This window comes from Globicephala melas, chromosome 1 (genome assembly GCF_963455315.2).
Source record: "Globicephala melas chromosome 1, mGloMel1.2, whole genome shotgun sequence".
NCBI lineage: Eukaryota > Metazoa > Chordata > Mammalia > Artiodactyla > Delphinidae > Globicephala > Globicephala melas.
In genome coordinates, this window is record NC_083314.1 from 80,169,473 (window position 1) to 80,197,289 (window position 27,817).

Consider the following 27,817-nt stretch of genomic DNA (forward strand, 5'->3'; position numbering starts at 1 on the left):
TTTCTTTTTATAAAAATGGGAGCATACCATACACCCTGATCTTCCCTTTACTAATTCACTTAACATTATATTGTGGCAGTCTTGCCACATCTGCTTCATTCTTTTTAATGACTGTTTAATAGTCCATTGAATGGGGACTTCCCTGGTTGCGCAATGGTTAAGAATCCACCTGCCAGTGCAGGGGACATGGGTTTGAGCCCTGGTCTGGGAAGATTCCACATGCCATGGAGCAACAAAGCCCGTGTGCCACAACTACTGAGCCTGTGCTCTAGATCCCACAAGCCACAACTACTGAGCCTGTGTGCCACAACTACTGAGCCCACGTGCCACAACTACTGAAGTCCGTGAGCCTAGAGCCCGTGCTCTGCAACAAGAGAAGCCACTGCAAAGAGAAGCTCGCGCGCCACAACAAAGAGTAGCCCCCACTCGCCACAACTAGAGAAAGCCCGCGCGCAGCAACGAAGACCCAACGCAGCCAAAAGTAAATAAAAAGTAAAATAAATTTATAAAAAAAAGAATGATGCATTTAAAAAAATAGTCCACTGAACGAATGTGTTATCATAATTTATTTAAATTGGTCTCCAAACTGATGGACTGGACATTGGGGCTATTTCCAATTTTTGGTATTTGAATTAGATTTTTACATAAGAGAAGAGACATGAATTAATAAAGGAAGAATTTTAGGTCATGAAAAAAGGTTTATATATAAACAGGGACCCCTGGCATTTTTGTGACTGAGGAACTGCTTTTGACTTGCCTAAGCCTTAGGGTGAATGTAGTTATGAGGGTGGAGGTGGGAGAGTAGTGAGTGTTTATGCAGACCTTTGAGTCTATGTGACTTAAGAACTGGGCATGTCTAACAGGGATGGATTGAAGCTGGCATAGACACTTCTTCACCAATTAAAGATCTTTCAGGGGAGGAGGCTGCCACAGCTGTGAACACTGACCATATTCCCCTCCAGTAGAAATGCCCTCTTGTCCACCCATGGCTGTCAGTCACTGGATTGTATCCTAAATCTACCTGCTGTCACAGTTGTTTATCTGGGCCCCCTAGCCATCGTGAGAAACAGGAAGTATTTGTAAAAGAGAGTAGGTCTGATAGCTTGGGAGGAATGAGAAATGGGCCATTTTGTAAGGCTACCGCCCACTTGTTCTTCCCTTTGGTTTAAGCACACTTTGTCCTCTCCCACTGATGTTGGAAGAGTTAGTTTCAGATGCAACCATTTACCAGTTGCATGATCTTGGGAAAGTATCAATATCTCCAAACTTCAGTTCTCCCATCAGCAAAATGGGTATAATAATTCCTGGTTGGCACAGTGTTGGTAAGATTTAATAAGCCAATGGATGTGAAAGGGCCTGTGTTTCATTTTACTTTCTTCCAAGACCTTTCCAGAATGGAGTTTGTAAAGCAATATGTAATCCAACCCAAGACAGTGAAGCATATTCTATTCTTTCCTGGGATGTGCCTCCCAGTGTAAGCCTCCCATACCCTCGGCTTTTATGCTTTATTGAAGCTATTCCTGAAAGTTCATCACCTTTAGGAAAATATTACCAGATTTCTTTACATTTCTATAGCACTTTATGGCTGGCAAAGAGACCTGAGCAACAATGATCTAATTTGAGCCTCCCATCAAACCATCTGGGGTAAATAGGGCATGTTTTATTCCCATGTAAAAGATGGCGTAACTGAGGCTCAGAGAAATTGTTATAAAGAAACTGAGACTCACAGAAGACACATTGATAGAGAGCAGGAAGAGGTCCCTCTAGACTACGACAGGACTGATGAGGTGAGAGGTAGCTTCCCTGCTCTCAATCTGCTTAGGCTTGGAATTCTTGAGTCTGTTTCCCCAATCACATTTTACATCCTAGTAAAATACATGTCACTGTAAATATTTGTTTATTTATTTGGCTGCGCTGGGATCTTAGTTGCGGCATGCAGGCTCTTAGTTGCAGCATGTGGGATCTGGTTCTCCCACCAGAGATCGAACCCAGGCCCCCTGCATTGGGAGTGTGAAGTCTTAACCACTGGACCACCAGGGAAGTCCCCATGTCACTTTATTTATTTATTTATTTAAAAAGATTTTTTTGATGTGGACCATTGTTAAAGTCTTTATTGAATTTGTTACAGTACTGCTTCTGTTTTATGTTTTGGTTTTTTGGCCACAGGCATGTGGGATCTCAGCTCCCCAACCAGGGATCGAACCAGCACCCCCTACATTGGAAGGTGAAGTATTAACCACTGGACCGCCAGGGAAGTCCCCCCATGTCACTTTAAAAATAATTTCTAATTGGAAAAAAAATGTTGTATTAGTAAGACATTTCACAGTTTGCAAAATACCTTAAAATCCACGTATGCATTTGATTCTTACAATAACCCTATGAAGTAAGTAGAGCAAATGTGAGTAATTCCATTTTGCAGATGCGGCAATAGATTTAGGAATTGAGACCTGCCCAAGGTCAAACAATCAATAAGGAGAAGAGCCAGAATGGGAACCTGACCTTCTGGCCACAATTTCAATGCCTTTAAAAAAAAAATTATTTATTTAATTTATTTTTATTCTTGGCTGCATTGGGTCTTCGTTGTGGCATGTGGGCTTTCTCTAGTTGCGGCGAGCAGGGACTACTCCTTTTTTGTTTTTGTTTTTGCGGTACGCGGGCCTCTCACTGTTGTGGCCTTTCCCGTTGCAGAGCACAGGCTCCGGACGCGCAGGCTCAGCGGCCATGGCTCACGGGCCCAGCCACTCCGCGGCATGTGGGATCTTCCCGGACCGGGGCACAAACCCGTGTCCCCTGCATTGGCAGGTGGACTCTCAACCACTGCGCCACCAGGGAAGCCCCAGGGGCTACTCTTTATTGCGGTGTGTGGGCTTCTCATTGCAGTGGCTTCTCTTGTTGCGGAGCACGGGCTCTAGGCACTCGGGCTCAGTACTTTTGGCTCGCAGGCTCTAGAGCGCAGGCTCAGTAGTTGTGGCGCACGGGCTTAGTTGATCCGCGGCATATGGGGTCTTCTCGGACCAAGGCTCGAACCCGTGTCTCCTGCATTAGCAGGCAGATTCTTAACCACCGCACCACCAGGGAAGTCCCTTAAAAAATATTTATTGAGTACCTTTGTGAACTGCTCACCATCTAGTTGGGAGAACGGAAAATAAACAAATGGTTACAATCAAAGACAAAATATACTTTGCAGTTTGGAGACTTGATAAATGGTTTTTAATGACAGCGTGATGACACCTTTTCCTCAAAAGTTAATGATCACTATTGACTTTTGTAAAGAGTGGGAGAAAGAAGCCACACATGCACATACCCATAACGAGCCCCCACTCCCTGACATCAGTGAAAATCATCTGAATTTTACATTCCAATAAGTAACTGGCATTTTCTTGGCATGTTAATCTGTAGGGAATTACAGGCTGCAGGGTAGTAGTATATCATCAGAGAATGTCAACTAGATTACAGTATTATGTTACTTTGATGTCACTGCCCAGCATTGTTTTAGTCTTTTCCTTACTAACAGCTACATTTGCTAGATCTTATTTCAGCAACATCATGTAAAAAAAAAGAGAATTTGTAATAATTTTCTTTATAAACAGCATATTTCTTGTTTGATAATAAAGACTTTGCTTACTTCTGTCCTCTTGCTTTCTTGGGGCCATAATTGGTTGTAGGTCTGCTCATCCTTCTCAGTTCTCCAGGGCAACATGTGACCTGAAGCAGACTCTAAAAGAGGAAAGATAGGTCAGACTTAGAGATTCAAGATTAAACAGAGCAGTGTGTTTAGAGCACTAGACTTAGAATTAAAAAAAAAAAAAAAGAGTAAATCTCCCTTGTATAATGAAGAATTAACTTTACCCAAAGAGAGGCCTGGCCTTTGCCCTCAGCTACTGGGAGGTAATATCTAGGCCCCTAAAATGTCCTACCTGATAGGAGTGTCTTTGTCTGCCTGGGGGGTTTGGCCACTGACCAGTCTAACAATGTGATTTATGATGGTGGCTTTGAAAGATGCTGTATCAGTTCTGACCTCCAGAGGACAGGAGACGACAGGTCAGAGGTGTGGGCAGTGTGTGCTGAGCCTCAATAAAAACTCTGGACACCAGAGACTTGGGTAAGCATCTCTGCTTGGCAACACTTTTTTTTTTTTTGCGGTACGCGGGCCTCTCACTGTTATGGCCTCTCCCGCTGCGGAGCACAGGCTCCGGACGCGCAGGCTCAGCAGCCATGGCTCACGGGCCCAGGCGCTCCACGGCATGTGGGATCTTCCCGGACCGGGGCACGAACCCGCGTCCCCTGCATCGGCAGGCGGACTCTCAACCACTGCGCCACCAGGGAAGCCCTGCTTGGCAACACTCTTGAATGTTGGCACACGGTGTAACCGGGAGGAGGTAATGCTATCCAGGACTCCATGAGAGATGACCCGAAGCTTCATGTTTGGGTCTCACCCACATTTCACCCCATCTGTCTCTTCTTTCAGCTCATCCTGATTTGTATCCTTTTGTACTAATACTTTAATAGTAAGTACGATGCTTTCCTGAGTTCTGTGAGTAGTTCTAGCGAACTCTCAAACTTGACGGAGTAGTGGGACTCCTGCTCTTGTGACTGGTATCTGAAGTGAGGGCAGCCTTGTGGAGGACTGGGCCCATAACCTGTGAAGTTTGGCCTAAACCTGGTAGTTGGTGCTGGACATCACTGCGTTTTCCCAATACCTGATTTTAGATTTAGATTTTGGCACTTTCTAGCTTGGTTACTTCTCTCAGCTTCAATTTTTTTTTTAATCCTTAATTTGGTGTCATCTCTGCCCTACTTTCCTCACAGGGTTAATTCTTAAGATCAAAATAAGTAATGTATGTAAAAGCTATTAATAGCAAACAAGAATATGCTATTTAAAAACTGTAATGGGGGGCTTCCCTGGTGTTGCAGTGGTTGAGAGTCCGCCTGCCGATGCAGGGGACACGGGTTCGTGCCCCGGTCCGGGAAGATCCCACGTGCCGCGGAGCGGCTGGGCCCGTGAGCCATGGCCGCTGCGCCTGCGCGTCCGGAGCCTGTGCTCCGCAACGGGAGAGGCCACAACAGTGAGAGGCCCGCATACCGCAAAACAAAACAAAACAAACAAACAAAAACTGTAGTGGGTCATCAAAATATATTAATATTATTACAATGGAACTAAATGGTTGCGATGAATTTGGCAGATGTGTGCATGGGTTAGGTACCATTTTATTCAGTCATTCATTATGCAAACAATTTTTGCATTTATATTGTGTGCAGAGTGCTAGGGAGATAACAGTGAACAAGTCAAGGCCCTGCCCCTATGGGGCTTATATTCTACTCAGGGAGAGAGATAATAACACAGTAAATGAGACAAATAATGAGACTGTGCTAATTGTAGTGAAAGAAGCAAATAGAGGGACATGATAGGGAGCAGTTCCATTGGAAGGGGTGCTTTTGAGACAGAGTGGCCAGTAAAGAGCTCTCAGAGGAGCTGACATTTGAAAAAAATTTTAAGGAAGAGAACTAGTGTTTTTTTAGGTAGAAGGACTAGGAAGGGCAAAGGTCTTGAGGTAGGAAAGAGGTTGGTGTGTTTGAAGAACAGAAACGAAGTCTGTGTGGCTGCTTCTGGGCAACATAAAGTGGGAGACGTGCATGGGTCAGATGATGAAGGGGAAGAAGTTTGGATTTTTATTTTGAGAGTGACGAGAAGCTTGGATGGCTTTATGTGTGTGTGTGCGTGTGTGTGTGTGTGTAAAGTTTTTTTATTTATTTGGCTGTGCTGGGTCTTAGTTGCATCCCATGGGATCTTCATTGCTGCATGCGGGATCTTAGTTGCCGCATGCAGGATCAAGTTCCCTGACTAGGGATCGAACCCACACCCCCTGCGTTGGCAGCTCAGAGTCTTAACCACTGGATCACCAGGGAAGTCCCTTCGATGGTTTTAAGTAGGCAAGTAACGTGAAGTGCTCTAAGGATTCCATCTGCTGAGTGGGGAAGAGGAGAAGCAGAGGGAGCTCTCCAGGGTCCTAAGGGACTTCGAAAAGGGAGGTCTGTGGGACAACCACTGGCTGTTGCTGTGGTTGGTCCTGGGGCTACAGCTGGTAACTTATTGTCTCCCTGCTCCATTATCTACTCTAAATTCCACTCTCCCTCTCTTCTGGAGATCAGTCCACTGTCACCTCTGCTGGTCTTGATGGCTTACTGGGTGGTGTAACCCACACCCTTATTCTTGAGGAGGTCTGAGCCCTGATACCCTCACCCTTCACAGGCTGGGCCGTGCTTGTCATTCATGTCACAGTTAGGCCACAGAGTGCCAAGAGGTGCCCAAATGGATACCTGAGTTCCACACATATTCCTGTCCCATGTAGTAGCAGTTCTACCTCCTTTTGCTGATGAGGCTCAGTATCCCTGAGGCCCCACTCAAAGCTGCAGCCTTGGGGAGTGACATGCATGATATAACTTATATATGTATGTATTATGTATATGTATTTTAAAATATTTATTTATTTATCTGGCTGCGACGGGTCTTAGTTGCGGCATGTGGAATCTTTGGCTGCAGCATCTTTTTTTTTTTTTTTTTTCAGTTGCGGCATGCGGGATCTAATTCCCTGACCAGGGATCGAACCCGGGCCCCCTGCTTTAGAAGCGTGGAGTCTTAACTACTGGACCACCAGGGAAGTCCCTAATGTATTTTTAAAATGTCACTCTGGCTGTTGTGTGGAACCTGGGTGGAAAGGGAGTGAGAGTGGAAGCAGGGAGACGCAGGGGTTCCTGTGGTGGTTCAGGTGAGAGATGGTGGTTGGGGCCAAGGAGGTGGCCATGGAAATACTTCTTCTTGCTAGACTACAAACTCCAGGAAGGCTCGGAGCTGTCTCTTTTGTGTAACTTATATTCCAAGCTTCTAGAACAGTGCCTGGCGCATAGGAGGTCCTCAGAAAATATTAGTTGGATCAATGAGTGAATAGTTACTTTCTGGAGTCAGACTGGAGTCAGGTTTAGGATAAATAAAAGTGTAAGCTCTTCTAAAAAAAAAAAAAAAGCTGCAACTTTGTGTGTCTCCCAGTATATGGGCTACAGCAGTATTCCTAGGGGGTGGAGCATATTGTCTCCAGAACAAAGAGGTCCACCAGGGATTGTGTTTCCTTCTTTGTGGATGCAAGATGCAGCAATTTGCCTTTTCTTTAGATGGGTGTCCTAGCTTACCCCTACCACTGGACCCCAAGTGACTTTACTGAAGGGGCAGTTCCCTGAATGTTCCTAGAGTTTATATCTCACCCTCCTGAGTGCTTGTGTCTTACCAAGGCTTTAAGGTGCTAGCCACCTTTTGCTCAGTCTCCTGAAACAGCATAATGTCAGTGATGCAATGGATCAATGTGACATTCTGCGGGATGTCGAGATGGTCTAGATCTTTTCTGAATATATCACGACATAGATTTGGAGAGTTACCACAGCCTGGGGAAAAAACTAAATGAATGTTGTTCAGTCCACATGAATGCTGTTTCTGATCCTCTTTCCTGATTGGGATAAAGAGGAATGCATTTGCTAAATCAGTGGCCACATATCATGTACTTGAAGTCATATTTATATGCTCTAGCAATGAGACCACGTCCAGCGTGGTGGCTGCAATCGGGGTGGAGTTGAACTGGCAACAGTCTACAGTCATTCTCCAGGATCTGTCTGTTTTCTGCAGGACCCAGACTGGTGAATTAGACAGAGGTATGGTAGCGACCACCATCCCTGCATCCTTAAGATCCTAAAGAGCGGCACTGATTTCTATCTTCCGTCCAAAATGGGGTATTGTTTTTTATTTACCATCTTGTCTGGGGAGCAGAGGAGTGGGGAGAGGTGCACAGTTTTGGAGGTTTCCATTTGTCCTTCTCCACTGTGAAAGCTCTTATCACATAAACCAATAACCCAATGTGGCGGCTTCGCCAACTGCCAAATATAGCAATCCCAGCTACACGTTCAGGGACTGGGGCAACGACCACTAGGTGGGGCCATGGACCCAGTGGACCCCCTTTAAGCTGACTTCAGCCAGGACTCCATTTTGACCTGGCCCATGTCCCATCACTCTAATGGGGGTCCACAATGACATTTTAGGTCTCTGAATATCAGTATCATTTCAGAGCCTGTGTCCTGCCGGATATTCCCCCCCAACCTCCTAGTTTACAGTCACCCAAGTAAAATGGCTGTGAGTCCCTTTGCAAGAAGGACTGGTAGAATTATTACAGTGTATACTTGCTGTGACATTGCAGGCTCCTTTCTCCTGGGGACTTGGACACTTTTTCATTCAATAGATTTCAAGTCTGAAAGCAGTTTCAGGTCTTTGAACTGGACAAGGGATTATGACTTTTTTATAAAGTGTTTATTTTATTTTATTTTTTTGTGGTACGCGGGCCTCTCACTGTCGTGGCCTCTCCCGTTGCAGAGCACAGGCTCCGGACGCGCAGGCCCAGCGGCCACGGCTCACAGGCCCAGCTGCTCCGCGGCACGTGGGATCCTCCCGGACCGGGGCACGAACCTGCGTCCCCTGCATCGACAGGCGGACTCTCAACCACTGCGCCACCAGGAAAGCCCTATAAAGTGTTTTAAAAAAAATATATTTAGCTGTGGTAAAAAACATAAAATTTATCATCTTAACCATTTTTAACTGTACAGTTGAGTAGTGTTAAGCATATTCACAATGTTGTGCAACCCAGCTCCAGAAATTTTTCATTTTGCAATATTGAAACTGCATCCATTAAAAAAAAAACCCATTTCCCCCTCCGTGCAGCCCCTGGAAACCACCATTCTACTTCCTGTTTATATGACTTTGACTATTTTAGATACTTCATATAAGCAGGAGCATACAGTATTTGTCTTTTTGTGACTGGCTTTCTTAGCAGTCCTCAAGGTTCATCCATGGTGTAGTATAGGACAGGATTTCCTTCCTTTTTTAAGGTTGAATAATATTCCATTGCATGTATATACTACATTTTGTTTATCCATTCATCCTTTGGTGAACACTTGAGTTACTTCCACCTCTGGCCCACTGTTAATAATGCTGCTATGAACATGGATGTGCAAATATCTCTTTAAGATCCTGCTTTCATTCTTTTGGATATATACCAGGAGTGGGATTGCTGGATCATATGGTAATTCTATTTTTATTTTTTTGAGGAACTACCATATTGTTTTCTATAGTGGCTGCAACATTTTACACTCCCACCAACAGTGCACAAGGGTTCCAATTTCTCCACATCAAGGGATCATGATTTTTTCTTATTGGGGCAACAGTGTTCAGCTCCCTGTTCACCTAGTCTTGCATTCTTTTTTTTTTTTTTTTTTTTTTGCGGTACACGGGCCTCTCACTGTTGTGGCCTCCCCCCGCTGCGGAGCACAGGCTCCGGACGCGCAGGCCCAGCGGCCATGGCTCACGGGCCCAGCCGCTCCGCGCACGTGGGATCTTCCCGGACCGGGGCACGAACCCGCGTCCCCTGCATCAGCAGGCGGACCCCCAACCACTGCGCCACCAGGGAAGCCCTCTTGCATTCTTTTTATATATTAAACAATGCCCATCTATTTTGTCCCTAGGGATATCGTGTTCCATTAACCAACTCCGATCTCTGTGGGTTAAGCCCCCTTGGTTGGCCCTTCAATCTTGCTGTTCATTAAGATAATTGTGACCCCCTGGTTCCTACTGTTGCCACTTGGCCTCAACTGATGGAGATGGGGAGGGGGGTTTGATTATCTCCATTGCTATCAATGATCCCAGCTCTGTGATTGCCTCTCCTGCTCTGCAGAGACGAGCCACCACTGAACTCAGTGATGCTGGTGCCCCTCTAGTGGCTGTGGTGAATGGTTTGTCTTCTGAACCTTCCATGAAATATAATCCTTTGGTGGGTCTTCAGGCCTCAAATAATAGATCCATTCCACTATGTCCACTCCCTAAGCTTTTTAATCCTTTCCTCCACCGTCTGATGTGGCAATTCCAGCATTCCAACTTTGCTCAGTGTGGGACAGGCTTCTAGGAGCACTCTAAGAACACATTGGAAACAACTCTGGTGTCCTTGCTGAAATGTAAACCCTATATCCCAAGAGAGTGCCCCTAAATTAATAAACTCTTTCTTATCCAGTTTTATATTCTGGTACCCTTGATCAAGCACACTCAAAATCTAATCCATGGGGCTTCCCTGGTGGCGCAGTGGTTGAGAGTCCGCCTGCCGATGCAGGGGACACGGGTTCGTGCCCCGGTCTGGGAAGATCCCATATGCCGCGGAGCGGCTGGGCCCATGAGCCATGGCCGCTGAGCCTGCGCATCCGGAGCCTGTGCTCCGCAATGGGAGAGGCCACAGCGGTGAGGGCCCCGCGTACCGCAAAAAAAAAAAAAAAAAAAAAAAAAATCTAATCCATGGCATCCTCTCCTGCTCCTGCTGTTACATGCTGGGTGTTAGTTCCTTTTCTTCCTTCTGAGGTCCAACATGTTCTCAGCTGAATTGTGCTGTGACTTAGCACCAGTTATCATCCTGGCAGCCAGAAAAGGAGATGGGGTCAGATCCTGACCTCTGCCACCTTCTAGGGAGGGGCCTTTACTGGGGATAGGTGATGCTAGCTCTTAACGGGGAGGGGTGGATCACTTTTGTATGGGAAACCAAAATCTTCAGGGACATCTACCATCCGAGGATACCGGATGTCCCCACTCCATGTGTCAGGGTTCCAGTACAGGTTTTCTCAACTAGGGCCCTGGCCCTGGCACAACAGATCTACCCTGTCTGAAGGTTCTAGTTTCCTGCCTCAGGTGAAAGTTTGTCTTTGAAGTTCTGCATCTCTACTAGTTTCTGAGTTGGGTCTTCATTCTTTACTGCTCTCTTAACAGCAGGAGAGAAGGACCTCCTTGTAAGCTACCAAAGAAGCCTCAGGCTTTCACACTTAATTTCAATTGGTTGGTAATTGCTTTTCCTTGTCTCCCCATAAGATGCCAAAGCAGTTTAGTAACAATCAGCCAATTTTCATGTCCTTGTATGAGTCATTTCCCTATACTTTTCAAATACCTGAATCATTTCACTGGCAGGAGGGTCTCCTCCATCAGATCATTCTCCTGAATTACCACTGGTGAAAGTTTTTCTGGCTGGAGACTGTTCCTGTCTCTCTATTATTTTTCCAATAAATTTTGCTTGCAAACTGAATGGTTCCTTCTTTGGTTCCTTTCTCTTGCAAAAATACCTTATCATTTACAGCTAAAAAAAGCTTACTGGTACTTTCAACATTCTGCCTGGAAATCTCCTTAGCTACCTCCAATAAGCTCATTAGGTACATTTTCTATCTTCCAAAGTACCATAGGTGACAGTTTCATAAATTATTCCACCACTATTTAACACAAGGTAACCCTTTCTCCAGCGTCCAATGGTAATTTCCTCCCCGATCATCCAGCCTCTACTAATAGTCTCTTGGCTGCCCTTCTAGCCTCTGTTTACTGCCTGGTCCCAATGCCAGTGTCCTGTGTTTTGGGTTTTAAGTATTGCAGTTTCCTACTTTAGTGTTTCAGTTTCTACTGCTGAATAACAAACCACTCTCAAACTTAGTGGCTTAAGACAACAATGATTTATTAATTTCTCACAATACTGTGGGCTGACTGGATGGCTGGTCTTTGGTCTTGCATGTTGTGCTGCATTTAGCTTGCGTTTGCCCAGAGGCTCAGATGTTTGGGATGGTTTCGCGGGTTTCAATGCCTCTTTCCCCACATGGTCTCATATCCCAAAGATGCTCGGCCAGGTTTCTTACTTGCAGCTAAATTTTAAGAGGGCCAGAGAGGACACTGTGAGACCTCTTAGGGCCTAAACTCTGGAACTTATACAATTGCACGTTCTACTGGTCAAAGCAAGTCACAAGGCAAACCCAGATTCAGACAGCACTTGGAGAAATAGCAATGCCTCTTGAGTGGGAGAAGTAAACTCACAATGCAAGAGCATGGATGGAGGTTGATTCATTGAGGGCCATTATTTAAGGATCTACCACACTTAAATTTAAGGTGCCTGTTAAAATGGAATACTATTCAGCCATAAAAAAGAATAAAATTTTGCCATTTGCAGCAACATGGATGGATTTGGAAGGCATTACGCTAAGTGAAATAAGTCAGACAGAGAAAGACAAATACTGTACGATATCACTTATATGTGGAATCTGAAAAAATATAACAAACTAGAGAATATAACAAAATAAGCAGCAGACTCACAGATACAGAGAACAAAGTAGTGGTTACCAGTGGAGGGGGATATAGGAGTGGGGGAGTGGGAGGTACAAACTATTGGGTGTAAGATAGGCTCAAGGATGTTGTACTGTACAACATGGGAAATATAGCCAATATTTTGTTATGACTGTGAATGGAGTATAACCTTTAAAATTGTATTAAAAGAAGTTAATACATCCTAAGAGTTCTCATCACAAGAAAAAAAAAAAGATGCCTGTTAGACACCCAAGTAAAGATGCCAAATAGGTACTTAGCTGTAAGTGCCTTGATCCCAGAGCCGGGGGTTAGGCCAGGGAAGGAAATTGGGAATCATCAACATACAGACATGATGCTATGTGAATCATCCTGCCCTGCGGGTTCCTGGTTGCTGCGGCAGTGGACTGTGGAGGAGTCAGGGTGCCAGCAGGGTGCAGCGCTCTGAACGAGGCTGGGTAAAGGCTGGGGGAAGAAGGACATTCTGCTGTTGCGGCGGCTCCAAGTCCACTCCCCCACTCGGGTGTAGAGGATTCCACTAGCCCTCTCCTTCCACCTCGCTCCTTGATAGAGCCACAGGCGTTAGGGATGAGGTTAGGACAACTGGTCTGCACACAGAGGATATAGGACAGGCAACCATTCCACTGCCTTGTTTTGCCACCTAAAGAAAGGAACCCAGTAAAACGGGGAACGAGCCACATTGCCCTGCTTAATCTTCTTTCTGTTGCGCTGCATTTGCTGCCAGGTAGGACAAATTTGCAAAAGCAACTACATTCCCATTGTTACCACTTGTGGCCATTTCCTCTCATTCTTCATCTAGAAGACAGTTTAGGCATCATCCTCAAATGTCCAACAACACTTTGTCAACCCAAAACTGATTACCCTTATTTTAGATTTTTCTGTGTTTCTTAGGAGGAAGGGGCTGTTTGCTGTCATGGTTTTACTATATGGAAGAGGAAAAGCAAGAATGAGGTTGAGTCTAGTATTTTTGAAAGAAAGAGGTGATTTCAGAGCTATTCCAAACCAGCAGGAAAGACAGGGGAGATAAATCCAACTTGTCCAAAGGAGAAAGCAAAGAGGAGGAGGGAATAAGTCGGAGGCTGTGATGCAGATCAACAGTTCTATGTTACCTGCTCTTCTCTAAGTTACTCTTCTCCGTATTGTCTTTACGAAAATGAAAACTGCCTATGTACCTCCTTTCTGTAGCTGCATCAGCCTCTCCCACCTGATAACTTAGGAAGAGCAGGGAATCTGTATTCTCCAATTCTCCCCAACCTTAACGCAGTTCTCTCCATACTCGTTAACTCTCCAAGATCTTATTTTTAAGCTGGTTTTGCTAATTTTTGCATTCTCCTCAAGGCTGCTTTCAAGCCCAGGCTGGGGTTGGGGTTGGGGTTGGGGCCGGAGCCGGGGTGAGGCAAGTACAAGAGTTTCTGGCTCCATCTCCTATTTCCTGAGCTGAGCTGGGCTGTACTAATTGACCTCGAGGGTCTCAGCTGTGCTAAGTTGTATGTTTGTTAGATCTCGTTAGGATTGTAATTAGTGCAGAGAATCTAGGTCAGAGGCAACTGGTTGGATTGATGGTCTCAGGGGGCATGAATAAAGGCCGGGAATAGCAAACAGGTTCCTCGTTCTTGGGTGGGGTGAGCCAGGGGCAGGGAAAGGTGGGACTTGTGTCAAACACACAGACAAATAGACACAGGGTCACGTGCAGAGAGGCGCTCAAAAACTGTTAGCGTGTGTGTTAGTGTGTGTGTGTGTGTGTGTGTGTGTGTGTGTGTCTGTGTGTGTGTGTGTGTGTGTGTCTGTGTGTGTGTGTGTTCGCTCCCACATTTACTCGGGTTTCTTTTCAACCTCTCCATATATGGTGTGGCTCTAGAGCAGCCTGGGGATTGGCTGCTGTTGTTGGGAGACTCGGAGGTAGGAAGACAGCAGAAAAAAGAACGAACCCAGCAAGGGGAGGGAGTGTCAAGGGGAGGGGCTGTAGCTGAGCTTTGGTTGCAGAATGGGGCTGGGTCCCCTGGCCTGTAAGGTTTAGAAAGGGGAGAGATTCTTCGGGGCTGCTTTTTGTGTGTAATGAGGTAGAGCTTACTGTTGGCAGAGGGTCTGGGAGAGGGCAGGGAAGGAGGCAAAGCTATTTCCCTAGGGTCGGCGCGGCATTGGTTTGTGAAGGCTGGAGCGGGAGTTAGAAAAAGTTGTTTTTTTTTTCCTTTTCTTTTCACCCTAAACAACCTACAGCTATGCTGTGGAAATAGCATGCAAATTAATTCATCAGCTTTCCAGGTCAACACCTCAGATATTCTTCCTAATGGAGGCCAGTCAGGACTGTACCGCACTCTGTTCCCCAAACCTGTACAAGTTAATGGGGGAAGAACAGGAAAAGTTGAGGAAAATGTCATTGAAATAGGAAATGGCATTTAATTCTTTACCTGTCTCTACCCCTCGCCCCATTTCAACTCTGTGTGTACTGGATTTCCTCATCTCCCTTGCCTGGGGCCTCCCAAAAGATTCTCCCTTTTCCAGTTCATTTGTGTAAGAAAAGAATATAGCAAAGATGTTGGAAGAGAGGAAAGGAGGAAGAAAAATACACATCCTGAAAAACGTCTATCGGCAACTATGTAGTAAGCAGGTTGCCCCGCACCCCTACTCAATCCACCCATTTGCCCCAGAACACGTGACTGGGAGGAAGTAAGGGAAATATTTCAGGTAAAGAAACTGGAGTGATGCAGTGAGGGAAGACGGATCTGGGAGGAGGGAAAAGCTAGAGTTCCAGCATCATTATCCTCCAGCCACAGTGCCGGTGCTCATGCTTCCTTAACAGAGATCACGCTAGCAGCCCACCACCAGCGTACGCTCTTAAGCTGTTTTTCTAGCGGGGAGCCTGGCTTTGTGCTAAGCTCTGAAATTCTTGAAGACAGGAGATCAAGCTTTCTCCCTTCTTTCTATCTCTGGCCTTTAGCCCAGTACCTGGTATTCTCTCTCCTTGAAGAAAGGCTTATGGGCACAGTCTGTGGACTGGATCAACTCGTGTACCAGAACACAGTGACAGTAACCCCATCCCCTAAGCCTCATTCTAACTGTACTCCTACCACCTGAGCTACTGTTAATAGCCCACTGAGTCAAACTAATAATAGCAGCAGCTGCCCCTTACCAGCTGGCAGGCATTTTCCATACATTGTCTTTACACTTCCACTTTGCAGATGAGAAAACTGACACTTGGAAAGCTTGTGCCTTGCCCAGGGTCTCATAACTAAAAAGTCAGAATTTGAACCCAGATCTGTCTGGTTCCAAAGCTGGCCTCATCTTACCACCTTGTGGCCTGGTTTTGGTGCCTTAAGACTGCAGGAGCCCAGCGCCCAACCCTTAGTCTCCCGGGGTCCCTGATCTTTCTTTTCTGCTTCCCCTCACCTTTCTCCTCTCCGGTGTCTCCCTCCATCCTCTAGCTCCCCTGGGAGCCACAGATAATTGGCATGTTGGGATATACATGTCATTCTTGCTTTTGTCTTTTTCTTCATTATGTGGGAGCGACAAGGAAAAGAAAGAGAAGAAGGAAAATGCTGGTAAAATAAATTAATACAAAAATGCAGACTTACATATAGAAAGTAAATATTTTAACCTAGGCTTTCAATATTTGTGACAACGGGTAGCTCTGCTGACCATGCTTAGAGTTTAGGTGAGCAAAACTTGTTTGGAGGATAGGAAGTCTGGAGACCCAGGCTCCCTCCCCTCCTACCCCAGGAGACTCTGGGAATGACATGTAGGTGGCACTCTGGTGTACTCTCCTCACTCAAGGATACATGTGATTTAGTTATCTACAGGATAAATCTAGGGGAAATCTTCATGACTGTGAGTGGTGGGGACCGAAAGAGCATGAGAATCTCTCTTTCCTACAGATGTTCAACTTGGACAGATTCCCCCATCTTGCTTACGGGGGTTATGGAGTAATGTCAGAGCAGAAGAGTGGCAATTGAGGGTCTGTGTTTTGCCCAAAGGATTTTCCTTGTTTCCCTCCTACCCCACCTTCCTGAATGTCACATGAGGGCAGCTTCGTGGCCAGGACGTACGCACAGTTTGTCCCCATTTTCTCCTCTTCTCCCCTCTCACCCTTAGGTGAACTCTAGGTTTTGGCTCTTGGAGGTGAGAAGGGACCTAGGGAAGGGGATCAGGAAGCAGGGGGTCTACAGTTGACCCTTGAACAACGTAAGTTTGAACTGCACAGATCCACTTACATGCAGATATTTTCCAATAAACCCTACAGTACTACACAGTCTGCGGTTGGTTGAGCCCTCAGGTGCAGAGGAACCATGGATATGGAGGGCTGTTAATTTACAGGTGGATTAACCCTCGCACTTTTCAAGGGTCAACTGTACTTCAAAGTGTTTTTTTTTAACCCTTCATTACTTGATTCATGGGACTGTCCCCTTCTTTCCAAAAATCATTCATATGTCGCCTTCTTCTTCTCTGGACACTATCACTGTTATTAAACCTGATCTTAGAAACTTCAGAGGGAAGAAGCAATCAAAATGAGCTGTGTAGTCTCTACCACAGACAAGAACGTCGGGGAGTCTGGCAGCTGCAGAGGTGGTCAGGAGGGTGGTGGTGTGAGCATAAAGATGTTTTTCTAAAGCTGGGGCTTGATTAGTGTTGGAAGTAAGGTTCGAGGAAGGAGAGGGAGAGGCTACAGGAAACCCTAGCTTGGCCGAAAGAGGAACCTGGGCATATATTTGGCTTTCCCCTTCATCCTACCCAGCTTGCATCACAAATCAGTTTCCGTTTTAGTTTGGTTCTTCCGTGGGGTTGACCGTCCCCGGTTCCCCTGTGCTAGGCGCCCCTAGCCAAATGACCAAATCCATCCCATCCGTCCAGGGCTGTATCTCTGAATCAGTGTTGGGAAGGGTGTGAGAGAGGAAGGGAAGAAACACCTCATACAAGAAAGCCAGGCAGCGTGATCGCAATCAGAGGCTGCTAGCCGTGAGAAGCCAGTGCCCGGCGGCGGGGCTGGGGGTGTTTTAATCGCACAAACCCTCCTCGGGACTGGGATAAATTTCACTTGTGTGTGCGTGGACAGGTGGCACTGGCTCCCACATCTCTTGAGCTAGGGCTGAGTGGCTGAAATTTCACCCTCAGATTGAAAACTTGGAATGGGACACAAGAGACGGCCCACACCTCCCCCTCTAAACTTAGGAGCCCAGATACATCTTTGGGAGCAGCAGGCTATTCCTCACCACACCTCAGAGGGGTGGTGCGTGTAATACGGTCAGACTGTGCCTCCGTCACCCTCTCTCTCTTCATACAGGTGAAAGCTTCTTAATACTGCTGTAGGGGTCACCTCCTCCCCAGATCTGAGGCAATTTAGGTCTCAGAGAGATAGATGGGGGGAAAGGAGTTTGGGAAATAAGGGCTGTAGGAGGGTCGGGCAGCAGCAAGAGCAACGAATTTGATCGTGTTTTTGTTTTCTTTTTTGACTGAGGTAAATAAAAAAGCTGTATCCTGCAACACTTGGAGATAAGAGTCTGTCCACCCCACACGTTCCAGACTCTGTCACCTTCCTCTACATCAGGCTCTTCCGGTACTGGCTATGCTGGCTGGGCTGTCTGAGGTGGGAGTCGGGGGTCTGCAGGTCCATCTGTCTATACAGGTCCCTCAGCTCCCTGACTTCCTGGAGCACCCTCTTCGCCTGGCTCCAATTTGATGACGCCTCTCCCAGCAGCCGCTCTGTCTCCAGCAGCAGCTGTTCTGACTCAGAATCGGGAGGAGACCGAGGGGGGTCCTTGGCCTTTCGCTTCCCGTCTCCCAGTCCCTGAACCTCTGCCAGCAGCTCCTGAGTCTTCTCCAGTTTCCTTGCTACCAGGTCCTGGATCCGGGACAGCTGCCCCGGGTGGGGTGGGATGGGGGTCGGGGGGTCCTGGGCCTGCAGTTGGAGGGTGCGGGCTGCGGCAGTGTCCCGCTGAGACAGGATCTCCTCCAGGGAGGCACAGCGGCCTTTTTCTGCGGGGCTCAACTTCTTGGGTGCCTGGGGGGTGTAGGTGGCCCCTCTGTCTGGCTTTTCCCAAAGTCGGGGAAGGCCGCTTGCCCGGTCCGAGGAGGGCTGGATGCGGTCTGAGTCTGCTCTCCGCCGGCTGCCTGCCAGCTGGGCCACAGACTTGTCCAGGTCGACTCGAAAGCTCTCAGCACAGGAGGTTGGTTCCTCAGGGGAAGGGTCTTCCTCCTGGATCAGGTCCAAGGTCAGCATGCCATCCGAGGTAGAGGTTGAAGCCTGCAGAGGGAGAAGGAGGGAATGAAGGGGGTAGATTGTCGTTAGTGAGCATTTCAGGACTGACTGCCTGAAAGAGAAGCAAGCTGTGGTCATTTCCCTCCTCAACGTGCCTTCCCTGAATGAGAAGCCCCCACTCCTGACACAGCCCTCTGACTTTGTTTCCTATTGCTTATTCCTTTGATAGTGACTTAAACTTCTTTCTTTCTTTTATTTTTCTGTGACTTAATTTCTCCTGGGGGACTTCCGTGGTGGTCCAGTGGGTAAGATTCCGCGCTCCCAATGCAGGGGGTCTGGGTTCGATCCCTGGTCAGGGAACTAGATCCTGCATGCATGCCGCAACTAAGAGGCAGCATGCCGCAACTAAAGACCCTGCATGCCGTAACTAAGACGCGGCACAGCCAAACCAAGTTAGCAAATAAATAAATATTTTTTTAAAATACCAATTTATTAAAAAAAATAATTTCTCCTGCTTGTTTCCCATATTTTCCACTTTACTACGAGCTTCCTGAAGAGTGTCTTTTTCCTCTGTATTGTGGACTCTAAGCATCAGTTGGGTTTGACACATACAGGATGCCTGGCATGGCAGGGTAACTGTCCTTTTCCATCTGTATTCTCTGAGCCACACACCTCAACCCCCTCTGCTATTTGGACCTCAGAACTTCTTGCCTTAAAATAAAACTTGTTCTATTTCCAGAATACTGTAATTAAAAAAAAAGTGATAATGGTATTCAGCACCTTATATGTATTGATACATATGTTGTTTCAATCACTCCTCACAGCAACCGTTCAAGTGGGCATGATTACTGCCCGACTTTACAGTTGGAGGCGGGCAGCTTCAGAGTACACTGCAAAGCTAGGTTCCAATCCAGTTCTGTCTGATTCCAAAGCCCATGTTCTTTCTTTCTTTTTTTTAAAAATTAATTAATTTTATTTTATTTATTTTAGTTTTGGCTGTGTTAGGTCTTTGTTGCTGTGTGCGGGCTTTCTCTAGTTGTGGCGAGCGGGGCCTACTCTTCGTTGTGGTGCACAGGTTTCTACTGTGGTGGCTTCTTTTGTTGGAAGCATGGGCTCTAGGTGCACGGGCTTCAGTAGTTGTGGCATGTGGCTCAGTAGTTGTGGCTCGCGGGCTCTAGAGTGCAGGCTCAGTAGTTGTGGCGCATGGGCTTAGCTGCTCCGCGGCATGTGGGATCTTCCCAGACCAGGGCTCGGACCCGTGTCTTCTGCATTGGCTGGCGGATTCTTAACCACTGCACCACCAGGGAGGCCCCCATGCTCTTTCTACTATACCCGAGTGCCTCTTTCCCTAGACACTTAGCGCTCAGACAAATGAAAGAAAATCCTTGTTCCTCTAAGTGCCTGTGATACATAATGCTGTTATCCGTCAGGACAGCTAGCCACCAGACAGTAGCTTATGTTGCCTTGTACTGTATTCATCTCTTCTACTTTTCACTTCCCTTGTGGGTATATCTCATTTTCCCCAAAGGATGATACATTTATTGAGGGCAGGACTTTCAAATTCACAGTAGGTGCTGACTAAATATTTTTGGTTTGGAGGAATCAAGAAAGGGAACAGGGTGGAGGGACTTCCCTAGCCTTTGACCTTGGTACACAAATGCCTCTGGTGGGCTGTCTGAGATACAGTCCTGTCTGAGATGAACTGACGTGGAGTTGGCCCTTCAGCAATTTTTACTTTCTTTCTTTTTTTTTTTTTTTTTGCGGTACACGGGCCTCTCACTGTTGTGGCCTCTCCCATTGCGGAGCACAGGCTCCGGACGCGCAGGCTCAGCGGCCACGGCTCACGGGCCCAGCCGCTCCGCGGCATGTGGGATCTTCCCGGACCAGGGCATGAACCCGTGTCCCCTGCATCGGCAGGTGGACTCTCAACCACTGCGCCACCAGGGAAGTCCAATTTTTACTTTCTTATAGTCTTACATACCACAGCCATTAGGTGTCCCCGAGTTGGGGGGCGGCGGGAGTGCTGGATTTTTGCCCTGTCTCGAGTTGGGTGTGCGAGATAGCTGTCCTCCTCAACGGTGACCTGAAGAGATGCACTGTGAGTCATGGGTGCTATTTGGAGACTCTGTCCCAACCCAGCTTCCCCTGAGGCCTGAACATGCCTGGACTGGGAATAATCCCACCTCATGAACAATTTCTGAGCAAATCCAAGGGCAAGGGATGTATTGGACATGAAGGGGCTCCTTAAGCTGGCCCAGGGCTGGCCCATACATCAGAAAGTGGGGAAAGAGAAGTTGGCAGAAAAGACTTAGAAGTCAGAAGGAGAATAGGGTTTCAAAAGGGAAATAAATAGCAGAGCTGGTGGGGAGCTAGTAAATGGGGCCCACACCATCCTCTTCCCTCTTCAGTGAGTCATTCTGCTCCCTCTGCCTCAGCGTCCCCTTCCCCACAATAAACCTCCTGACCTCATCCAAGATGCGGTTCTTGGCGCGGGTGATGGCGGAGTTGAGGGCGTTGATCCATGATTCCTTCTCTTCCGGACTCACTGCCAGGAAGATCAAGTTGGGTGCCTGTGAGGAGAAGATTCTTGTTTCAGTCAGGGTTTTACATTTGGCCTCACCTTGACAGTGAAGAAGTAAGAAATTATAATCTCATTCTCTTAGACCCAGCTCTTGGAAGGAGAGAGATTCTACTTCTGGAGTCATCCGTAACTAAAGGAAATCAGCCTCTATTCCTGCAAAATGCCACTGCTTGGAGGCTGTTTTAGAAACGACCAATGAGGAGCTTAGAAGGGTACCAGATATTAATACGGCACTGGAGATAATTAGAGGAGGTTTGGGGAAGGACAGGTACTAAAATAAAGATCTTTAAATATTTGAAGAAATAGAATTTGACAGGAATGGCTTCCCTGGGTTTCCTCAGACAAGAGAAATTAGATTCAGAATTTCAACCGCCTATCACAGTACAGGGAAAAGTGGCTGTCTCCCAAGAGGGGTGTGTTTGTGTATTTGTGTGTGTGTGTGTGTGTGTTAGAGAGAGAGAGACAGAGACAGAGAGAGGGAGAGAGAGATGATCTTTGTGGCTGGACAGTTTAAAGGCTGGCTTGCCTGGAAGGAAGGAAATGGCCATGATATTCTCAGGTTAAATAATAAAAGCTGGCAGGAGAGCAATAATTCAGGGCCTCTGAGCCAAGAGAGCTGAGAGAGAGATCCTGAAGGGGCAGGTGCTCTCCTCTGCTCCCCACACCCCTGACCTGGTCGATGTTCCGGTGGCCCAGGCGGCAGGCGGAGCGTACCGTGTTCCCAGGCTGTTTGGAGTGGGCAAGAGTGAACTTGCTATGATTCTTCTTGCTCCTGCTCTTGGATTTCCGGAGCTCTTCACACTTCTCATAGTCACTCAGGTCAAACACCTCTTGAACATTTTTCTCATCTTTTACCTAGGGGAGGGTTGGAGGTGAGGTGCTGAGGATAAAATTACTTAGTCCCTTCTCCCAAATTGTTAGTTACTGACCAGTCTTGGGAACCAGAAGAAGCCTGAGAGGGGAGGGATGACAGGTTACAGAAAGGCTGTCCTACCCAAGGCCCACAGAGGCCTGACAGTGGGGGGCAGCCCCCCATGTCCTGATTCCTCAGGTGGGTTTCCATTTAAACCCTTTGTCCCCACTCCCCTCAGCCAAGCTACCATTTCCAGAGCCCCAGTAGGTCTCTCTTCACTGTGACTCCCACTTTGTCCTTCAGAGGACATGGTTACAGGGCTAACAGTTTAATCCTATCATCCTGAAGTAAGCAAGACCTGGATGGCCCTTGATTGTCCAGAGGGAGGAGGTAAAGGCAGGGTCAATATCAGGGGATGTCTGGAGGGAACGAAGGGCTGCCTCCGCCCTCCCCTGTCCTATGTTTATGCTGTTGCCTTCTTATCCATCCCATTATCCCCTGGCTCCTTCCTTAAATACATACTATTATGAAGAGACTGATCTATCTCCTTCTTTTCAGAAGCTTCAGCACCATAGGACCAGCAGCCCCTGTGTTCAGTTTGTTGAGTTTGTTCAGACAGGGTGAAAAACACACCTGTAGTTCCTACCCCTCCTTCTTCCTTCCAAGGTACCGTGACAACCCAACCTAGCTCCTGTGGGCTTGAGAAGCCACTTAATTATCCACTGCTCTCTAGGCAAAGATGCATTTATACTCTCCCTGGAGGACTACTTGGAAAAAAGTGTTCTGCTACCTGTTTCCATGATTCCAGTTTGAGCCCTTACTGCCAGGAAGTTCTTCCTTGTGTCTAAACTGAGCCCTTCCTGCTTGTAGAAGGTGCCATCTTGCACCCGGTTCCACTCTCAGCATTTCTATCCATCATTTGGCTCTTAACTCTCTTGTTGAATGTCTACTCAGAGACCACAGTTCCGTCTACATCCTCCAACCCCAACCAGCCTTTTATGAGCGCCACAAAGCAAATTCTACTAACATTTCTGCCAAGGTCCGTTTTAAACTTCTCAGGGTTTTTTCTCCTCTCCCCTAAGGTATTCCCATAGCCCTAATCCTCTGAAGCTGTGATTTGGCTTGCAAGAGGAAAGAAGTCTTCATCACTGGCCTGGACGGAGCAGCCTGTGATTAGAAAACCCTTTCACCCTCTGCTACTTGCGCCTGGGACTGGAAGACCCTGTGGAATGAGCTGTTCAGGTTTTTCTGGGATGAGAGATGAAAACCACCAGCACTTGTCTTGTTAAAATTAAACAGTCAAAAGTAGCCTCATATGTTCCTTGGAAGACATCTACCCTCTCTGACTGGAAGTATTTCACAAAAGAGTCCCCACATCTCAAGCTCTGAAATAGGAATTGTGTGCCTGGAGGTGACTTCATTAATCCACCTGGTTCTCTCCTCCATCCCCCAGCCGATCTCTGCTCTTGTATCTGCCTATCCTTCTGACTTGGCACTGGACCCAGGGGGCTGACACAGACTCATTCAGGTGAATGGCTGCTCATACACCCACCTTGCTTTGTTTCCACGTGACCTGGCTCCTCCAGGGCTCTCCCCTATCCTGGGCTCCCGAGTTTTGGACTAGGAAGTGACCAGAAGCCTTGAAGGCTGTAGGTGAAAGTGGACAAGATGCTGGCAAGGGGTGTCCCAGAACAATTCCCAGAAACATGGAAGCAGGGATGCTGGGTGATGCATCACTCCTCTTCCCCTCCTTCCTCAGAGCTGAGGCTATCAGCAGAGGCCAGAAATCTTGGAGAGGAAAGTGCTGGGTGTGTATATGTAGCCAGGGGAAAAGAGTTACTTGTTCTGTTTTCCTTAGGGGAGGGGAGGAGAGGGGAACGGAAGGGGAGGGGAACAGAGGGGAAGGGAAGGGAAAGGGAGATATTCTGGCTTGGACACGACTGATAAGGAGCTCTGGGGAGCAGAAGACATTGACAGAGGTTAGCCCCTCATAAGGCAGGGGTAGGAGATGGGGTAAAGCAGTGAAACAAGCATACTCCAGTGCCCAGGGAAGATGGACAACTCCAAGACCCTAGTTCTCCACTGTATTGTTTTTGCCCATCTAATTCCCACAGTCTCATTTATAATTACCACCCACAAAAGTCAACCCTTTCCCCTGATTCTTTCTCCTTAGCCCACAGAAAGGAATTTTTCCCATGCTTGCCAAAAAAAGATGCCTTGAACTCAATTTCCTCTACCATGAGGTCTCCCTAAGGTCTAGTTTCTGTTCCTATACATCAGCTCCATGATCATAAGGTGCCCTTTGACTAAGAATGAAGAAAACGATTATTAACAACAAATACAGAAGGATTTCTTTGGTGGGGGCAGTTGCAAAAAAATACTGGCGCAAATTCTAGGGGAGAGGGTTAGGGATTTCCTGCATTAACATATAAATTACTGGGACCTCCCTGGTGGTCCAGAGGGTAAGACTCCTAGCTTCCCAATGCAGGCACTGGGGTTCAATCCCTGGTCAGGGAACTAGATCCCGTGTGCATGCTGCAACTAAGAGTCCGCATGCCACAACTAAAGATCCCACAGGACGCAACAAAGATCCTGCGTGCCGCAACCAAGACCCAGTGCAGCCAAAATAAATAAATAAATAAAATTTAAAAAGCCCATGTAAATTACAAACATCATACTATATTAAAAAAAACCTTGACTCTGTTGGCTCTGGAGCTTTTGGGAAGTGGACAGAATAAAGCCTATAGTCCTTGATCAGTTTCACCTTTAACCTAGGCCTTTGTAGCGTGGAAACTGGCCCCAAAGAAGAGTACTACCAATAGGCTTATTCCCTATTTTCCTATGCCTTTCTCAGCAGTGGGCAGTTGGCCCCATGATCGGTCAGATGCTCCTGACTCACAGGATACCAGACATCCTAAGCTGCGGTCATTCCATCCTTTCCCCTGTCTCAGTACCCCTTCCTCCACAAACAAGGGTCAACTACGCTCTTTTGCCCCCTGACTCTGTTCTTTGAACAAATACAAACAAGAAAAAGATGTCTTGTTCCTTCTACCCTTTCCCTGATCACATGTTTTCCCCACTGACGTGTGGGAAGTTCTCCCTGATCGCTACTAAAGTTTCCTGCCATTATGGAGTTCAGGGAAGAGAGGAGATACACTTTGACACTTGCCTAAGAAAAAAAAAAGCCAAAAACCACCCCCTGGAAAGCCCACACATTGTGGAAAAACCTTGGGTAGGATTTGGGGTTGGGCAGAGGTGACCCTTAAAAATAAATTCTCCTGTCAAAGTGTTTTCTCACCTCACTCCATCACCAAGTTCTCAGTGTAAACAGCAAGGTTTAAATACCCTTATGAGGGATCTCTTTGGCCCTGGCACAGCTTAGTTCTTTCTTAGCTGCCTCAGTAGATGTCCTGTTCAGATGAATACTTTCTCTAGGACTGCGCATGTGTCTATTTCAATACCATAAAAGGATTTATTTACCTAAATATAGTCTATGCAGAAAGCAGAAGAGGTTAGAACTCAGGGAGGACTTCGCAGTTAGCCCTGGGTGAGGGGGCGGGTGGAGGGTCATCCTACTAGGGGAACTCAGGACAGTCTCCTAGGCGATGCTGACACAGTCAAAGAGGTAGGGACTGGAATGACTTCTAACCTACAGAGGGGCAATTTCAGTTTCTCAATATTACTATGTGTCATTTATCCCAAGAATTAGAGATAACAGAGAGAGTAATCTGGATTCAATATGTGGGCTCAGGTTCTGACCCAATGTGGACTGCGGTTTTCATTTTAACTATAGCCCCAAAGACACAGACACACAGGGATTCATAACTCCATTCTCCCTTCTGCTATAACTGGTGGGGGGCAGCTGGTCAGGAAGGAATGGAGAATGAGTTCCCTGCTTCTTTGTTTTTCAGTGGAGTGGGGATGGGGAACAGAAAACATGTTGGTTAGGGACACTGGCTTCAACAGAAACCACTGCCACTTACAAATACTCTACCTGAGGTCATGTGAGACTGACCCTGGGTTGTATGTGTGTTTTCTGTGATTCAGGGCAGCTGCACTACTGATATGACTTGTATATGTCCCTGTGAGAGACAGGAAAGGGGAGGCTAGCTGGGTTGGGATGGGGAGGGCAGGAAGGAGTGGAGAATAAGCTGAACAGTGTTTCAGCAGCAACAGCAAAGAAAAAATAATCCTACGGTCAGCTAGAGGCCAAGATAGGGTGGGGGCCAGCAGGGGACACTTAAAACTTTTGGGACGTTCTTGGGAGGGAGTTATCATGGTTGTCAGAAAGGTATTTCCAAAGAAAAATTTTTAAATAAGATGCAAACTCAGCTTCTAATTCTAACTCCAGTCTCCTCATTAAAGGGTGACCTTTCTCTGCAGATACGATGGGGGTAGAGACCAACCAGACCGCTGAACTAGCTTTTGGAACAAAATGAGGAATGAGGTAAGGGGGAGATGAGAAGTAGATAAGACCCCTGCGGAGAGACAAAGTGGGGACTATGAGAAAACAGGGATAGTTAGCGGCAAAGGGCACCTACCTCTTTTTCGGAGATGTAGAGCTGGTCCCCTTTCAGCACCACGTAGCGGTTTTTCCAAATCTCCCTGAAAATCCCTTTCCCGCAGAATTTCCGGACCCAGCCGACCTTCTCAGGCGGTGCAGACTGATGATTTCCATCCTGAGGCCCCTGCCCCCCGAGCCAGATGAGAACCACACGATTAGGTGATTACAGCTTTTTCCTCCTCCCGTTCCGTCCCCAGCGCCCTCCTCAGTCCCCGGTCCCCTCCTTCCCGCGTCCGCCCCGCCGCAGCTGGAGTCTGGGAGACCCGCGTTCGCTCCCCACTTCTTCAAAGCCTTTCACTCCAAGGAACTCGCTTCCCCATCGCTCCCCTCCCCCTTCTCCCAAATAAACAACTGGAACTGCCAGTGGAAGGGGTGAGGGCCGGGCTGGAGCCGAGGGGTGGCCTTCGGGTCTCCGCCGAGCCCCCCGCCCCCTCCCCCAGCCTCCCTCCTCGCCGCGCCGGGATTAACGGCATTTTATTTTATTTCTCATTGTCTTCTCGCCGCTGCAGAGCGCGATGCCGGCGGCCGCCAGCCGCCCGAGGAAGGGGAGGCCGGGGGTCGGGTAGAAACTCAGCCAAGTTAACCCCCAGCCCAAGTAAACAAACAAAAGCCCCCGCCGGTGCCTCGTCGTGGGGCCCAGCGCGCCGAGGCCGAGGCTAAGGGGACCGGCGATCGGGCCACGGGCCGGAAGGAGGGGGCTGGCGCGGGGCGTCCCCGGCCCCCAACCCGGCCGCCCGCGGCCCCGACGGGGCTGGGGTCCTCGGGGCACAAAGTCAGCGGCGGGCACGGGGCGGGCGGGCGCACTCACCCGCTTGGTGGAATTGTTCTTCTTCATCATTCCGGGCGGGCGGGCGGACGCGGGCGCCGAGGGGCGGCCCCGCGTCGGGGGCCGAGGCCGCTTCGAGGGGGCTCCTGCCCAGGGGGAGGGTGCGGAGAGGCCCCCGGCGCCGCCGCCGCCGCTCCTCCCTCCCTCCCTCTCCCCTTCTTTGTAGCTCCGGTTACACTAAAGGCCGGCCTCCCTCGCGCTCGCACACACACGCACGCCCGCTCCCCGCCCCTCGGCGCCCTCCATCCCGGCGCCCACGCGGCCCGGGCCCCCGAAAGCTCCCCCGCCGCCCGCCCGCCCGGCCCGGCCCGGCCGCTCCCCCGGCCCGGCGCGCTGTGGGCGGCCCAGCCCGCGCCCCGCAGCTCCATCCACCCGCCCGCTGACGTTGCGAGTTCAGAATAAAGGGCGAATCGCCGAGCCGGAGAGAGTACGCTCCCTCCACCCCCCTCCTTTGTTTCTGACTCACTGAGGGTGAAGAAGACAGACCTAAACCCCGCCGGAGAACGGCGTCTGGAGGGGCAGGGAGTCCGAGACTCCCACAGACCGCCGGAGCGAGAGGTGGAGCCAGAAAAGACAGCCGGGCCGACCTGCCGAGAGAGAC

General features: G+C 48.2%; 1 protein-coding gene and 2 long non-coding RNA genes across 3 annotated transcripts in view; 2 read left to right on the forward strand and 1 right to left on the reverse strand.

The window, feature by feature from the left end:
* The first annotated feature begins 206 nt into the window (after positions 1-206).
* LOC132597414 (uncharacterized) lies at positions 207-9,282 on the forward strand. The gene is made up of 3 exons (XR_009564185.1): positions 207-2,224; positions 6,567-7,776; positions 8,411-9,282. It is a non-coding gene; the product is annotated as an uncharacterized lncRNA (long non-coding RNA).
* Positions 9,283-17,617: 8,335 nt separating this feature from the next.
* On the reverse strand, positions 17,618-27,347 carry PLEKHO1 (pleckstrin homology domain containing O1). Its single transcript, XM_030846394.2, has 6 exons — positions 27,199-27,347; positions 26,368-26,514; positions 21,688-21,828; positions 20,858-20,962; positions 20,374-20,475; positions 17,618-18,437 (listed from the first exon to the last, which is right to left on the reverse strand). Exons 1-6 carry the CDS (start codon positions 27,226-27,228, stop codon positions 17,733-17,735), a joined length of 1,230 nt encoding a protein of 409 aa, XP_030702254.1. The 5' UTR covers positions 27,229-27,347; the 3' UTR covers positions 17,618-17,732.
* Positions 18,064-27,817, forward strand: part of LOC132597417 (uncharacterized) — a 28,313-nt gene continuing 18,559 nt past the window's right edge. Inside the window, exons 1-2 of the long non-coding RNA XR_009564186.1 lie at positions 18,064-23,354; positions 26,210-26,273. This is a non-coding gene — a long non-coding RNA (uncharacterized lncRNA). The remainder of the gene's footprint in view (positions 23,355-26,209; positions 26,274-27,817) is intronic.